Raw genomic sequence first — 15,596 nt, 5'->3', positions numbered from 1 at the left:
AGTGTCTCTCTCTCACAGCATTTCAATACACGATCCTTCCAACTCAATAAAATACCTCCCAGGTGCAGCGGATTTATTTCATGGCCAACAGTATAGACTCTAAAGCTTTGAACTTAGGTGTTATATTGTGTGTAATTGTATGACTATGTAAGGCAAGAGCTCTTGTGCCTGTTGTTCAGAGAGTTGTCTTGTATTTTCCCTTTATTTCTAGAGCATAATAAATTCTGTCGGCCTGTGTATGGCTGTGTGTTGTACTGTCTGCATTTCTAATAAACAACAGAAATAATCTACAGTAATAAATATTATGTGTTTGGAAAAGGACCCACAAAAAGGCCCAAACCCTTTTCTGTTACGCAAACAATTAACTCAATACAGCAGCAAAGGGGGTAGTCCAATAGTTAATAAAATTAATAAACTGGTCCTACACTATGTAATTAAACAACAAGAAACTGAATATAACAAGTAGACTAGATTAAATGGTTGTATTTAAATTGTTGTACAGCTGCTTAGTCACATCTCATAATACAATTCTATAAGTGGCGTACACTAGGAATCAAAACGGTGAGATTATTTTATTGAAACTTTACAAAGCGACAGATTAACAGCTTGTTGCTCACAGGACTCCCGTGTGTGCATTTAGTGCAAATTCATGCTCATGCATCCGGGCATTTCCTGGGTACAAACACAAATACACACGCACTGCACGTGGATGGACAACATGCTCGACTTGACGTCATACATACAATGAACGGTATCTTCCTATGCGATTTTGAACACAGCCGAGGCACATATTCCCCGCGCGGTGTATTCTGGGAAGACACAGCAGTTTCAAGATGGCGGCGAGCAGGAGGCTGGGCAAGGTAAATCTCCCGAACCCGATATTTTCTTTATATTTGTACTGTGTGAAGGCGCACTCGCGGCCGCTGGACGGTTTCGCCTAAACTTAGACGAGGTCATGTCGTTTCAAGAGTCACGCGTTGCCGGTCTTCGGATTCAACCTTAACGTTGTTGGAAACGAGAGGTCACTACTGGCCAACCAGCTAACGTTAGTCGGCCAAATATTACCTTTGCGCACCGGTAAGTTAGGCCAAAGCTTCGAGAGGAAGCTCCTCCGGGAGGCGACCACGCAGCTTATGCGCCGTTCGCCAGCCGAATGTAGTGTTTGTGCGGCTGCGGGTTGTGTCGCCGAGGGGGGGGATTCTTTTTTTTTATTGTTTTGGCCGACGTAAGCCCGCGACCGATTTTCCACGGCACAACACGGCTAATCAGCTAACGCGTTAGCCCGAGAGATCTTCGCTGCGTTTCAGCTAGCTAACGTTAGCCAGCTAGCGGCGGCCGAACTCGCAGTTAGCCCGGTCTGGAAGTTCGTCACGGCGGCGGGTGAGACGGAACTCCACGGCCCGCGTTCTGCATTGGCGGTGCGCGTGTTAAGCGTCACTTCGGGACGGGACGTGGGGTTTTCCAGACAATAATTCAGCGTGGCTTTGTACAGGAACTGGTCACGCGACAAGCGCAGCGGTGTTAAGATTCAACGTCAGCCGGCATACCGGAATAAGGAAATACGATGGAAGCGGAGTAAAGCGCTGCCCTGTTTCACGGATCAACATCGAGGCCTTAGTTTAGGCCTCGATGTTGATCGCAATTACCAGCTGGTGTAAAAACGTGCATCATATAATTACTCGAACGGGAAGTGTCGGACTTTACACGGCAGATGTCAGTGTAATAACCCGCCTCCTTCTGACCGATCCCACCCAGCCCCGCTGTCCTCATGAGATACGGAGGATGACTACACACTATTCCATAGACAATCACCTACTTCTCCGTAGGCTGAAATTATAATAAAATAACACTGAAAGACGTATTATATTGGTTAAAATTGTCCACCAAATTTTGGAAATGTAATATGAGCCTGTTGGTATCCTATTTATTTGATTATTTATATATATATATATATATATATATATTATATATCACTGTTGTGGTTACCATATCATTAGTGTGTGTATATAAGATATGGTAACTAACCAACTGTGCGGTTGTGTGTTGTTTACAGTCTGGTCATTTATTTTTATTAACAGAAAAAGAGCAATTTTATTTATTGATTCCATGGCACATTCTCTGCCACAACTTAGACGCATGTGCGCTACCTTCTTTACATGAGCTGAACCCACACGCCTCAGTGCTGCTCCCCTTGTGCCTGTATGCCAAAAACAACTGGTGAAAGTCACTAGCACAGCAAAAAAAAAAAACGACTCATTAAAACAAAAAAGATTGGGTCCCTCTTCACCTACCTGCCTTCGAGCTAAACTGCTGCGAGGCCCAGCTAGAGTTGTCAGTCAGTAATTACTGGAGGTGTCGGAGTGGTGGGCGGGGTGCACCGGGTCCGATTCCATGAACGTTTTTCCCTTCTGTAACTTTCGCTGTCTGCTTGCTTTCCCAGGAACTTGACGAGATTCGCAGGTCTGGAATGAAAAACTTCAGAAACATTCAAGTCGAGGAATCAAACCTGTTGTCATGGCAAGGGCTCATCGTTCCTGTGAGTAGCCGCTCCTCGTTCCTCCGTCTTATCTGCCGCCCGTCCACCTGCGCTTCCCATCGGTTGACCCTCTCTGTGGTTGTTTTTTCTATTTCCGCTTGCAGGACAACCCTCCTTATGACAAAGGCGCGTTCAGAATCGAAATCATCTTCCCCACGGAGTATCCCTTCAAGCCCCCCAAGATCACATTCAAGACAAAGATCTATCACCCCAACATCGACGAGAAGGGCCAGGTGTGCTTGCCTGTGATCAGTGCAGAGAACTGGAAGCCTGCCACCAAAACTGACCAAGGTATGTGTGTGTGTGTCTTTTTATCCTGCATTGCAGTGTTATGATAAGTGATTTTTACGTTAAGTTTTAGTATAAACAGGGTTGCATTAGTCCCTTACTTCAGTAAACTGAAAAAAAACATGAGCACTGGAAGATATTTACTACAAAAGTAGATTTAAGACCTCTATTCTCAAGCATCCAGAAACCGATGCTTTTATTCATGAGCGGTTTGTGGCGCCTGACAAGCTCTGATCGATCAGCCAGTCTCTCCAGTACCAAACTTTGGTTTATGGGTCGGATTGTGGTCACTACAGCGAGATGTTCAGCTCCATGGGAACCCCCCCAAGATGACAGCAGATAACGTTGGGCGCTTTCTTTCTTTTTTATTCCAACAAGAGGCGTTTGGGGCTTTCCTGTCTCATCATTTCTCAAAGCATACACCGCTATTTTATTCTGTTATCACAAATTCCGGCAGTACACCTGCCTCGTTTTTTTTACTCTAACTCTTTATCAATTGACTTTTCTATCACTTCAGTACACCGTCATAGTGGGACAGAAAGCCATGTAGTGTTTGAACACTAACGAAACGCGTCGCTCTGTTCGAGCGTTCCAAGTCTTTGTAGGGAGACACGTTGTTCACGTCTAACTGGATTTCCTTGGTTGTGTGTGTTGCAGTAATTCAGTCTCTCATCGCGCTGGTGAACGACCCCCAGCCGGAGCATCCGCTCAGGGCAGACCTAGCAGAAGAATACTCAAAGGACCGTAAAAAATTCTTGAAGAACGCCGAAGAGTTTACAAAGAAATACGGAGAAAAGCGGCCAATGGACTGATCAGCTGACGAGCGTGTAGCCCCCCCTCTCTGTCTCTCTTTCTGTCGCTCCCCCCTTTCCCCACACACCCTCCCACCCATCCCCCCCCCTCCTCTCACCTGCCCCGACCAATTACTTTCTCTCGCCCCCCCCCCACCAATCCTCATCACCCCGCCTCCCCTCACAACCACCACACGATCCTCCCTGCAGTCCCTAAAGCCGCCCAGCTGAAACCGGGGGTGGCGGCAGCCTCCGCCTCCCTCCCTCCCCCCCCCATCCAGGACTCTCTGTGGATCAGACAGCTTCCACCCTCCCCTCTTGACTTCAGCTCCTCCTTGGCCAAACTCCTCCAGACCATTTCCAACTTTCTACTCTTTTCTTAATGGGAAAAAATGGGTAACGAAAGGCTAAGGAATAGTTAGATGGCAAGTCGAAGTAAAATGTAATCTCTTTTCCTCCGTCTAAGCAACTTTGTGTTGAATAGAGCTAGCCTAAACTTTATTTTTTCATTTTTTGCATTGCAGGAAAACCGGTTTATACTTTCTTCTTTTTCTGCCCCACCGTCAATCTTTAAAGCTTAAAAAACCTAAACAAAAAAAAGACGCCTAGTGTTACTGAAATAAGAAAAGCTGTAGGTAGCACCCGGAGGGTGCGTGGCAACTGAAACGTTTGCCGTACTCACCTACGCTGCTTTTAGACATGCCACCAGTTTGTAACACACTGAGCAGAAATGAAACAATGGCAGGCCGTAAATTTAGCTCTTAAGATTCTTTATTGTGGAAATGAGAGAACCATATCAGTTTCCAATCACAATACGTTTTTCTTAATATAATTTTGCCTTCTCCATTTTGACAACTGATGCAAATACAATTGGTAATTGTGGGGAAAAGTCCCTTTGGTTGATTAGAATCTGCAACGCATGTATCCCGCGATCAGGCAACACCCCGCCCCCCACATGTAACCACGTTAGATACAGAGCCCTTTACCAGACGGACTGTCAGCTGGCCAGCTGCAAAGGGACCTACTCGTGGAGGGGGAGAGGCCGGAGGAGGTTGCACTTAGCTGGAATGCTCAGCTCCTGGAGGCGGTCCTTTAAAAAAAACAAGCACCTTGAAGGCAGCTGGGAGAGGGCTGGCTAGGACACGGGAAAGGGGACTGCAGTGGCCAAAAAAACAACACCATGTAACAGCTGTTTGATCTGGTCCCAATATTGTTTCATAATAAAGATGGCAAACCATTTGGCCTCACTGTCTGCCTGGTAGTCAAGTGGATGCTGCTCATGTTTGACATAACCTGTTTTTTGTGCTGAACCCATGAATGTGACTAGAAATGTTGCATTATAAACCAAGCGGAGCTTCAAATATAGACTCCTGCACCGGGACTCTCGCTAGATTGTCGACCTTTGGTCGTTCTTTACCTTGGAACCTCTTCTACTATTCTGGAACATAAATATGTATTAAGTGGAAGAAAATGATTGTCATTTTTAATTTACCCTCATTTTAACAGTAAAAGATCATGCATCATAATCTTAGACAATTACTCTGTCATTGACCAAGGGATCAAATTGATGAACGTAATTTGTCACCTCCCAGCCAAAATGAAAAAGTATTACTTTATTATTAAAGTACTGCAGAAATAGTCAGACATCAGATTTGTTAGCTCGAACAAATCAATTAAAAAAAGTTTCAATAAAATTTATTTCAAATGCCCAGGTACTGGCTGTAAATATTAGTGTTAAAATAACACCTTCCGTGACACACATTTGGCACTTTGATTCGATTAGTTCAGTACTTGTACTATACAGTCCTGAGATTTTTGGTAGTTATTTCACCACACAAATACATGACTTCCATCACCTGGCAGCATTATGCCCCTTTAACGACATTTTACACACTAATAGAGGCAATATACAACACATAAAAAACACTGACAGTTAAAAACTCAGGATCAGATAAACTGAACTCAAAGTGAGCTCACTTTCTGCCAACATTCCTTCTAGCACAGGAAAACCGGGTGAACAGGACTCACGTGACTAACGGGAAGCCAAAGTGCAAGCAGGAAGTAGCTCCTTCATTAGCACCGCCTTAAACGACATTAGATCACACTCGCCATTGTTAATGTTACATACCACCATCAACTAAGTTAATCATTTATTAGTCGGCATTAAAAACAACTACAGCGCTCTTCGAGTTTTTGCTTTTAGGAACCCTCTCTAGAAGAAAAAAAAAAAAAGATGCGCCTTTTGTTACAGAGACGAGTCCATTCTTGTAGCAGTTTGAGGTTCATTGAAAACGGACATGAACTAGGAAAAGTGACCTCAGTAAAGTGCAGATCTCCGCCGTAATGTAGCACTAAGGTGGTTTTACACGCCAATTAAAAAAAAAGAAGACAACTTGTCACCGGACACGAGAAGACGTGCCTGGTTCCGTTTGTCATTTGCTAACCGAACCCTAAATAATGGCTTATTTAAAGGGTGCAACCTGAAGTCGTTGGTCACCTACCGGACGGGAAAGAGTAACAGCACCAAGTGTGAATCACTGCCACGGAGCGGCGCTCCAGCATAAACACGATGATGTGGACGGTCCAGCAGCGTGCGAGAGTGGCCATGGACAGATGCACAAACGCACACATGATCCCCTGGTCGAGATCGAAATTGTACCACATCATTTTGAATTGTCAGCATCCCGGTTTTGTTTTCTTTCTCCCGGGACACAGGGAGGGGCCCACATTGCATACTCATGATTAGGGCCCCCGATTTAAGAACGCGTCAGTCAGAGGAGTCAGGTCCTTGAAGGAGCAGAGCTGCACCCCCTCCCGGCGGTACAGCCCCTGGAGGGCCGGGTCTCGGAGCACGCTCAGCTCATGCTGTCTGTCCGCCGAGCAGGAGAAGTCATCGGGGCCCTCCCCGCAGCCTCCGTCCAGGGGCTGACTCGGGTAGCCCGGGTGGACCATGAGCTCCGCCGTCACCGCGGGGCGGTCGGAGCCTGAGGCGCCGCCAGAGGCCGGGCTGGAAGAGGCCGCCGCCTCCAAGGCTTGGCCGATGGCCCTCTCCAGGTTGGGTACGGACATGTTCTGGCCCATGGTGGTCAGCCCCAGGTACACGTCTGGCCACCTGTGGACATGGAAGACGATGTTTGTCGGTCATCGAGCAGGCGGGGGGGGGGAAGCAAATAATTCGCTCACAACGCCGGAGGCGCTGTGACCAGCAGCCACATGGGTTTAAAATCTGGTTCACACTAAACTTATCAAACATTCACATGATACTTCGGTGACCGAAGTGTACAGCTCAGTCCAGGTTGGGTGTTTTGCGTCCTATTTGTGCCTCAAATCGTAATCAATGCAACCAGTAACATTTCTATGTCAGATAGTATTGTACCGCAATATATTGTCCTCTAAAGAAAAGCACATAGTGAGTAGTCTTGTTAGGTGCATCACTTATGTAATCCCTCGGTTATTTGCAGGACTGAATCCCCATCTGTGATTGATGAAAGGAACCTTATCAGATCTAATGGGATTTAGAAATTCATCCATCTGTGTGCCATGTGTTTACATGATAGAAAATGATGTGTCTCATATCCATACCTGATCTCTCCTGCAGATTGACTTTACAGCTCTGCGATACCACCTAATTAACGTAACTAAAATTCTGCGTTGCTGCGTTTTCATCCATATCTAAATAAGACAAGGATCTTTTGGTTGTATTGGGCCGCATCCATAAACTCCTGAAACCCCTTCTCCTTTGTGCAAAGAAAGCAGCAGACCTGATTCCGTAGCGGGCGAAGACCGGGATGGAGTCCAGAGCGTCCTTCTCCACCTGTGCGTAGAACCTTTGGAGGTGTGCCGGCAGCGCTGGGCAGCTGTGTAGACCCGTCTCCACTGGAACACGCGTGTATGGAATCTTGAAGTCTGCCAGGACCTCTGCAAACACCTCACGCACCCCTGCAACAACAGAGTAAACCACATCAATGCTCCACGCCCAGGGGCACTGATGTCATTTCATCCATTTAATGTTGTCATGGCCACAATAAAGAAGCTGGTCATGCATCAGCAACACTTAACACAATTGCTAGTTTTTAGTCCAGCAACAGAAAATCACTGGCAACCTTTTTGATCACTAATAGCATTAGCATTTTTTTTTTAAAGCTAATCAGTTCTGCATACTGACGTTTGAGTTCAGAGTACAGTTATTGTCTCCAACAAGACCGTATGTATGTGGGCTTGATCAGCCCAATAAGTCTTGTGTTTATTTATGACTGTATTCAATTACCTACCGTGGTTGCAGTAAATCACATTAAAATGTTTATTGACTGCTGACTCCTCTTATCTGGCCGGCACGTGCCTCAAGTGCCTCAGCAACTGCTTTAGTTTGGCCTCTTGTGTCACCTACGGAATACAACATTTCTATTTCCACGCATTTAAGATCATGTATGTATGACTAGCACTTAGCGGATGACTAAACCAGCACCGACTGCGATGCAACGCCTCCCCGTGTCCGCATGGTGGTGCACCTTCTAGCTGCATAGATTCAAATAATCAGACCGGTTGATCGAGTCATGCAAGAGAAAACCGAATGTCTTGTTATTTGTGTTCATTCAATAAATGATATTTCTGACATTAGTACTTTTTTCATATTTAGAAATGTGAAGCTGCTTGAGGCGTGTGCTGTACAGTAGCAGATCACAGATGTTGGCATTTATTTGGGTTTTTCCCCTCTGCATTACCTGGCAGCACGTGGACGTGTTGGTGTCCGTCCATGTGGAGCGGCAGGTGACCGGTCAGTTCCCGGAACAGCCCGACTTGGGCCCTCAACTCGAGCTCCACCTGGGAAGGAAAATGACACAAAGACACAAGGAGGTTACTGAACTGCAGAGAGACACGACCGCTTCTCCGCAGAGCAACATTTATTAGTTAGGAAGACACAAGTTGCCCCGACGAAGGTTTCCAATCGACACATGTTGTGACACTGATCAAGTGTGTGCTGATATTTGCATTTGTAGTCTGGATTGTCTGTCACTACAAACACAGGTGAACTTGTGCTTACAGTTAAAGGTGACCTGGGCTTTGCCCAAGTCTTGTATTTGATACACTGCCGATTTTGCAGGTTTTCCCACTTACAAAGAATGTATGAGAACGATTTTTTTCATATATTATTTTGCAAGTTATTGCACGAATTGTATTGGAGTAAGTATTTGATACATCAGAAAATCCCAACTTAATATTTAGTACAGAAACCTTTGTTTGCAATTACAGACATCATGTTTCCTGTAGTTCTTGACCAGGTTTGCAAACACTGCAGCAGGGATTTTGGCCCCTTCCTCCATACAGCCACTTCTTCGGCTGTGTGTTTCGGGTTGTCGTCATGCTGGAAGACCCATCTTCAACGCTCTTACTGAGGGAAGGAGGTTGTTGGCCAAGATCTCAGGATACACAGTCCCATCCATCCTCCCCTCAATACGGTGCAGTCGGCCTGTCCCCTCTGCAGAAAAGCATCCCCAAAGAATGATGTTTCCACCTCCTTGCTTCATGGTTGGGACGGTGTTCTTGGGGTTGTACTCGTCCTTCTTCCTCCAAACAGGGCGAGTGGAGGTTAAACCAAAAAGCTCTACTTTCCTCTCATCAGACCACATGACCTTCTCCCATACCTCCTCTGGATCATCCAGATGCCATCCATCCATTGGCGAACTTCAGACGGGCCTGGAGATGCGCTGCCTTGAGCAGGGGGACCTTGTGTGCGCTGCAGGATTTTAATCCATGACGGCGTAGTGTGTTACTGATGGTTTTCTTTGAGACTGTGGTCCCAGCTCTCATTTGACCAGGTCCTGCCGTGTAGTTCTGGGCTGATCCCTCACCTTCCTCAGGATCATTGATGCCCCACGAGGTGAGATCTTGCATGGAGCCCCACACCGAGGGATATGCATCGTCATCTTGAACATGTTCCACTAATTGCAGTTGTTGTCTTCTCACCAAGCTGCTTGCCTGTTGTCCTGTAGCACGTCCCAGCCTTGTGCAGGTCTACCATTTTATCTCTGATGTCCTTACACAGCTCTCTGGTCTTTCCCCTTGTGGAGAGGTTGGAGTCTGTTTGATTGAGTGTGTGGACAGGTGTCTTTTTATAACAAGTTCAAAAAGGTGCAGTTAATACAGGTGATGAGTGGAGAACAGGAGGGCTTCCTAAAGACAAACTAACAGGTCTGTGAGAGCCAGAATTCTTACAGGTTGGGAGGTGATCAAATACTCATGTTATGCAATAAACTGCAATGTAATTTTTTCAAAATCATACAATGTGATTCTTTTTGCCGCTAACAGGCTCAGATTGGGATTTTAAGTAAAGCAACATTATGGAAAAAAGGATGCACGTTATGGAGTCCTGCTCAAACAAACATTTTATTATTCATCACAAATGGGACTGCACGATAACAATAAGATAAGATTTTGGGTGTCATCAATTCTCATTGTCACCAAGCGTTCGGTGACTTTCTCGATGACCACTAATGTTGGTCACGGAGTTCCACAAGGTTCTGTGCTTGGACCGATTTTATTTACCCTCTATATGCTTCCTTTGGGCAAAATTATCAGAAAACGCCGCATAAACTTCCATTGTTATGCAGACGATACTCCACTGTATCTGTCAATGAAGCCAGAAGAGACGGACCAGCTTGTTAGACTTCAAGAATGTCTTAGAGACTTGGATGACCTGCAACTTGCTAATGCTAAACTCAGAAAAAGAAAAAAAAAAGTCAGCTGTCGCGTGATACAGTTTCTATGGATGGAATTGCTCTGGTACCCAGCAGCACCATCAAGAATCTTGGATTTCTCTTCGACCAGGATACGTCCTTCAATTCTCATATAGAGAAGACTTCAAGGACTGCCTTTTTTAAGCTATGGACTATATCGAAAATCAGGATTATCAAGTGATAATAGAAAAAGGAAAAATAGTTAATGCGTTTGTTACTTCCAGACTGGATTACTGTAATTATTTGTTATCAGGCTGCTCTTGTAAATCTCTTAAGCCTCTCCAGTTGATTCAGAATGCTGCAGCACGTGTATTAACAAGAACTAAGAAAAGGGATCATATCACTCCTGTATTAACTTCTCTGCACTGGCTCCCTGTTAAATCAAGAATAGATTTTAAGGTACTTCTCCTCAGCTTGTAACACCATATTGCCCTACAAGGCAGCTGTGCTCCATAGATGCTGGGTTATTTGTTGTTCCTATGGTTTTAAAAAGTAGGCTGGGGGCCAGAGCCTTCAGTTATCAAGCTCCTCTTTTGTGGAACCAGGTTCCACTTTCAGTCCGGGGGGCAGATTCGGTCAGCTTTTTTAAAGTAAAACTTAGAACTGTCCTCTTTGATATTGCTTCTAGTTAGGCTGGCTCAGGTTAGCCCGGACCAGCCCTTAGTTAAGCTGCTATAGGCTTAGACTGCCGAGGGACTTCTTAGGACACACCGAGCTCCTCTCTCACTTTCACCTTCTACAATAATCCACGTTTTATTAATGCACATGACTAATTCAGCTTCTCCCCCTGGTCCTGACTCCTGCCTGGCTCGTGGACACCTGCCACTTCCAACACCATTGATATTCCCATTTCTATTGCTGTAAACATTAATGCGCATCACTAACTTTTTCTTTCAAGTATTTGTGCTTTCTTGCCTCATAGTTTCAATGGATCATGGTTCAATCTGAACCCTGTTCCTGCCACCTACCGTGGCCCTGCTGACACCTGCTACTCCTATCATCATCATCATCATCATCATTTGAAATATTAACCATATTATTATTACTGTCATAAACCAACATTACCCTTTCCTAAAGTCTTTGTGCTTACCCTCCCCACAGGCTTCTGTGGATCTGACGGTGGTTGTCCCTGCAGTGGACCTTTAGACTTGTTTTTGCCAGAGTGAAGTTTGTGTTGTCTTTGTGGTTTCTTTCTTTTGCCTCCAGCCAACATGCGACAGTGGCTATAGACGGGTGAATTCACGGTTTCGGATTAAACAAAGCATGAGCTTCAGCTCGTATTTTCCCCTAAATCTTAATGGAGCATGCGCAATGAACACACAATGACGAAGATGATCGCCAATGAGGCGTGGGAAGGGTCAGTGTACCTGCCACATGCCGAGCTGACCCCTCTCCAGGGCCTGACGGAAGCCCATCTTCCCACGGAAGAAGCCGTGCTGGTTGGTCAGTGTGGAGGCCTGCTGACACACCGGAACGCCTTCGGACAGGTTGGCGTGGAGGCCGATGGGAATGCCGTGCCTGACACAGAGAAACTGTCAGTTTTAGCGCTCCTCAGAATGGTGCATTGATGCGTACTCGCCGCTCGTTTACTAAACTGGCATCAGAATGCTATTGACACAGTCATGTGAGGCAGTAAAAACCATCACCCCCGCCAGTCTTTACTCTTTACCTGAAGCCTCAACGGTACTTATTTTTTTAAATCGGCCACCTTTTTGCCAGGTCCGCTGCTTCTTTGGCAGCACAGGCGTTAACCAGCAGCGACACATTGGAAATGCCTCCAGCCTGGAAGCAGTCCACGATCCCCTGGTTCCTCCTGGAGCAGTAGCCAAAATCATCTCCCGTCACCACTAGCATCACTCTGGGCTGAGGCATTATTGCTGCTCTCTATGGACACACACGCACAAAACGATAGTCACGCATCATGAGGGCGGCCAGCTGTGGCCTGAGATACTGGAGGTTATTATAACAGAGAAGATAATGTAGGTTCTTATAAAACAGGGAGAAGCCGCAGGAACCTGAAGGCCCCACTGAGCCTGCAGGTGTCGAGTGCAGGTGGATTACTCAAATCATTTTTTTCAATCATTATTCTGGCATCCAACGAGAACCAAAGCAAGAAGATTGAGATGAAAACATCACAGTTTAGTCCCATGTTGTAAATCAAGCGCACCCTTTCTTTACAGACTGGAATGTGTTGGGCAAAATGTTGAATATATATTTAGGAGTTTGGTTATTATTTCTATATTTGATCAAACTTGTATTGGTCTGATGCATTTTTGAATGTTTTATACTTGGATTTATTAGCCTTCTGCAGGTTGTGGAAGTGCACAGAAATGACAACATAGTTTACCGTATGTGCTCATTTTATTTGTTTTTACTTTATGTATTATGATATTGTAACACTTTTTTACAGTGGAATTATGCTGTGAATTAGGGGAAATCAAGAATTGTGATTGTGTTTAATATTCATGAGCTCAATTTTGATTGGTCAGTTTTTTAATTTCTACAGAATTCACCAAAGGTGCTGATGAAATAATTGCTCACTTGGATATTTACTCATAACTGATTAATAGAAAACCTTTTTTCATTATTGCTGCAGACAGAATAGTAACACCAGTGGAGTGAAAGAAATATACAGCCAACAATTCTGAAAGTAAAAGAAAAACGATTTAGAACCGATTCTTCTACAATGTAAGCAAATGAGCCCATATTTGGTAAATAGAGGTTAGCCTTCATTTCTATGTTAAGAACGGAAGAGAAAAAATAATTGATTGATTGAATTAACAAATCAGCTGGGGGAAGTTTCCGGGTGATTTTAAATAAAATGTTATTCAAATTAATAATTATCCCATGACGTTTCATGCAAATTAAGAACAAAAGAGACATGTCCCGGAGTACAGTTGTGGACTGGAGACATGTCGCAGAGTACAGTAGTGGACTGGAGACATGTCCCAGAGTACAGTAGTGGACTGGAGACATGACCCTGAGTACAGTAGTGGACTAGAGACATGACCCAGAGTACAGTAGTGGACTGGAGACATGTCCCAGAGTACAGTAGTGGACTGGAGACATGTCTCAGAGTACAGTAGTGGACTAGAGACATGTCCCAGAGTACAGTAGTGGACTGGAGACATGTCCCGGAGTACAGTAGTGGACTAGAGACATGTCCCAGAGTACAGTAGTGGACTGGAGACATGTCCCGGAGTACAGTAGTGGACTGGAGACATGTCTCGGAGTACAGTAGTGGACTAGAGACATGTCCCAGAGTACAGTAGTGGACTGGAGACATGTCCCAGAGTACAGTGGTGGACTGGAGACATGTCCCGGAGTACAGTGGTGGACTGGAGACATGTCCCAGAGTACAATAGTGGACTGGAGACATGTCCCGGAATACAGTAGTGGACTAGAGACATGTCCCGGAGTACAGTGGTGGACTGGAGACATGTCCCAGAGTACAGTAGTGGACTGGAGACATGTCTCGGAGTACAGTAGTGGACTGAGATATGACCCCGAGTACAGTAGTGGACTGGAGACATGACCCAGAGTACAGTAGTGGACTAGAGACATGTAGTGGACTGGAGACATGTCTCGGAGTACAGTAGTGGACTGGAGACATGTCCCAGAGTACAGTAGTGGACATGTCTCGGAGTACAGTAGTGGACTGGAGACATGTCCCAGAGTACAGTAGTGGACTGGAGACATGTCCCGGAGTACAGTAGTGGACTGGAGACATGTCCCGGAGTACAGTAGTGGACTGGAGACATGTCCCGGAGTACAGTAGTGGATTGGAGACATGTCTCGGAGTACAGTAGTGGACTGGAGACATGTCCCAGAGTACAGTAGTGGACTGGAGACATGACCCGGAGCGGATCGGTAACATCTTGGAAACATCTCGGATGCAGCAGCCTCACGCAGCCGGCCATGACTCACAATTACAGATTACACGGATTACACAACGTGACGCTCTTCCGAGCGGTGATGTTGGTCACGGACACGTTACACGAGGGGACAAAGACGACCCGGTGAGTCGCACGTGTTTTCCTCCCACCTGAACTATTAACGGGGTGTTTTAAAGACGACACCGCTTCTATTCGCCGGCTTAATCTGCCCTCTCCCTCGCTTCCCCGTTAACGCGATACCGACGCGTTGGCCGCTGGAACGACAGCGTGGTCGCTTTTACCGACGGACATGAAGTCTTACCCATCCTGCTACACGCGCCTGTCCATACGTCTCCAGAGAGGACACGAAACGGTGGAACCGGTACTTCCGACAAGCAACGCGCATCGGCGCAGTCCGCAAGAGACTTTACCGGGAGACGACGCCCTCTGCCGGCGACAGGACAGACTTCAAAATAAGACGCGCGATGTACTCTACAATGTACATCTTTACAACTGTAAAGTGGGGAGTCAAGACATATTTTAGTTGAATCATCTCTTGCAAACACGGTTCATGGGTGTATATATATATATATATATATATATATATATATATATATATATATATATCATGATTAAAACTATCTATTATTTTTGCTCAGTCCCGTTATTTAGCAGCGAAGCAATATATACACGAAAGGTGTCTTGATTATTAACTTTGAATGAATACTGTTCATGTAATCAATAACTTTTATTTTGAAAACATGAAACCGGTACGGAAGTTGTTTTTGTCCGCAAAGGGTACGTCATCCTCTTTAACCAGAAACGTAACAGCGTAACGTTAAATCCCTTCAATCAATTAGTAAAAACATAAATATGATCTGATTTACCTTTTCCATAAGTTTCTTCTCCTGGTCAACAAATAAATAGACGTTACGTTGTATGTAAACAACACAGACTACGGCGACACAAGTGGCCTTTGTAGAACGGTTCAATGAAGTCTCCAACAAAACTTTATATGAAAGCGTTGTCATTGCGTCACCAGAACCATCTGGTCCGGACTTAATGTACCTACCGTGTCCCTGCGAGAACAGCTGAACATCGTGCAGTCAACAGCCTCACTGCATGCGGGGACACACACTGCCGTGTGATGACAAAGAAGTGTGCACAGGTGTGGCTTCCACCTGGTGTTTGGTCTAAAAGGTCATTCCATTGAGTTCCTGTCTTTTCTTTACAGCACTCGATGGATACGGTCTAGTCTTTATTTATATGCGCCGCAGTTCAACCAAAAAGGGAGATCGCTCATCTGTGGGACTTTAACCAGCATCTGTTTGACCGTCTAGATAACAATCTCACAGTATTGCCACACAGTATT

The 15,596-nt window shown here is 45.5% G+C and overlaps 2 protein-coding genes across 3 annotated transcripts; one reads left to right on the top strand and one right to left on the bottom strand.

Moving 5' to 3' along the window:
- Positions 1-663: 663 nt before the first annotated feature.
- ube2l3b (ubiquitin-conjugating enzyme E2L 3b) lies at positions 664-4,852 on the top strand. Its single transcript, XM_040195096.2, has 4 exons — positions 664-860; positions 2,441-2,536; positions 2,641-2,827; positions 3,482-4,852. The coding sequence occupies exons 1-4, from the start codon at positions 834-836 to the stop codon at positions 3,634-3,636; spliced, it is 465 nt and encodes a 154-aa protein (XP_040051030.2). The 5' UTR covers positions 664-833; the 3' UTR covers positions 3,637-4,852.
- ydjc (YdjC chitooligosaccharide deacetylase homolog) lies at positions 4,369-15,443 on the bottom strand. 2 transcript variants are annotated; one of them, XM_078087049.1, is made up of 6 exons: positions 15,297-15,443; positions 12,058-12,233; positions 11,717-11,867; positions 8,337-8,436; positions 7,377-7,554; positions 4,369-6,727 (listed from the first exon to the last, which is right to left on the bottom strand). In XM_078087049.1, exons 1-6 carry the CDS (start codon positions 15,321-15,323, stop codon positions 6,358-6,360), a joined length of 1,002 nt encoding a protein of 333 aa, XP_077943175.1. In that variant the 5' UTR covers positions 15,324-15,443; the 3' UTR covers positions 4,369-6,357. The 2 variants fall into 2 exon arrangements, with proteins under 2 accessions (XP_077943175.1, XP_077943174.1); XM_078087048.1 differs by lacking the exon at positions 15,297-15,443 and adding an exon at positions 14,547-14,735.
- Positions 15,444-15,596: the final 153 nt, after the last annotated feature.

The sequence above is a fragment of the Gasterosteus aculeatus genome, chromosome 13, assembly GCF_964276395.1.
Source record: "Gasterosteus aculeatus chromosome 13, fGasAcu3.hap1.1, whole genome shotgun sequence".
NCBI lineage: Eukaryota > Metazoa > Chordata > Actinopteri > Perciformes > Gasterosteidae > Gasterosteus > Gasterosteus aculeatus.
This window is presented reverse-complemented; position numbering and strand designations above follow the sequence as displayed.

Excerpts from the sequence above, each read along its gene's own strand:
- ube2l3b (XM_040195096.2), top strand. The coding sequence starts at position 834 with ATGGCGGCGAGCAGGAGGCTGGGCAAG. Across the intron at positions 2,537-2,640 it reads GGCAAGGGCTCATCGTTCCT|GACAACCCTCCTTATGACAA; the intron begins GTGAGTAGCCGC and ends TTCCGCTTGCAG. Across the intron at positions 2,828-3,481 it reads TGCCACCAAAACTGACCAAG|TAATTCAGTCTCTCATCGCG; the intron begins GTATGTGTGTGT and ends TGTGTGTTGCAG.
- ydjc (XM_078087048.1), bottom strand. The coding sequence starts at position 14,630 with ATGCGCGTTGCTTGTCGGAAGTACCGGTTCCACCGTTTCGTGTCCTCT. Across the intron at positions 8,437-11,716 it reads GTCAGCTCGGCATGTGGCAG|GTGGAGCTCGAGTTGAGGGC; the intron begins GTACACTGACCC and ends TTTCCTTCCCAG. Across the intron at positions 6,728-7,376 it reads TTCGCCCGCTACGGAATCAG|GTGGCCAGACGTGTACCTGG; the intron begins GTCTGCTGCTTT and ends CCATGTCCACAG.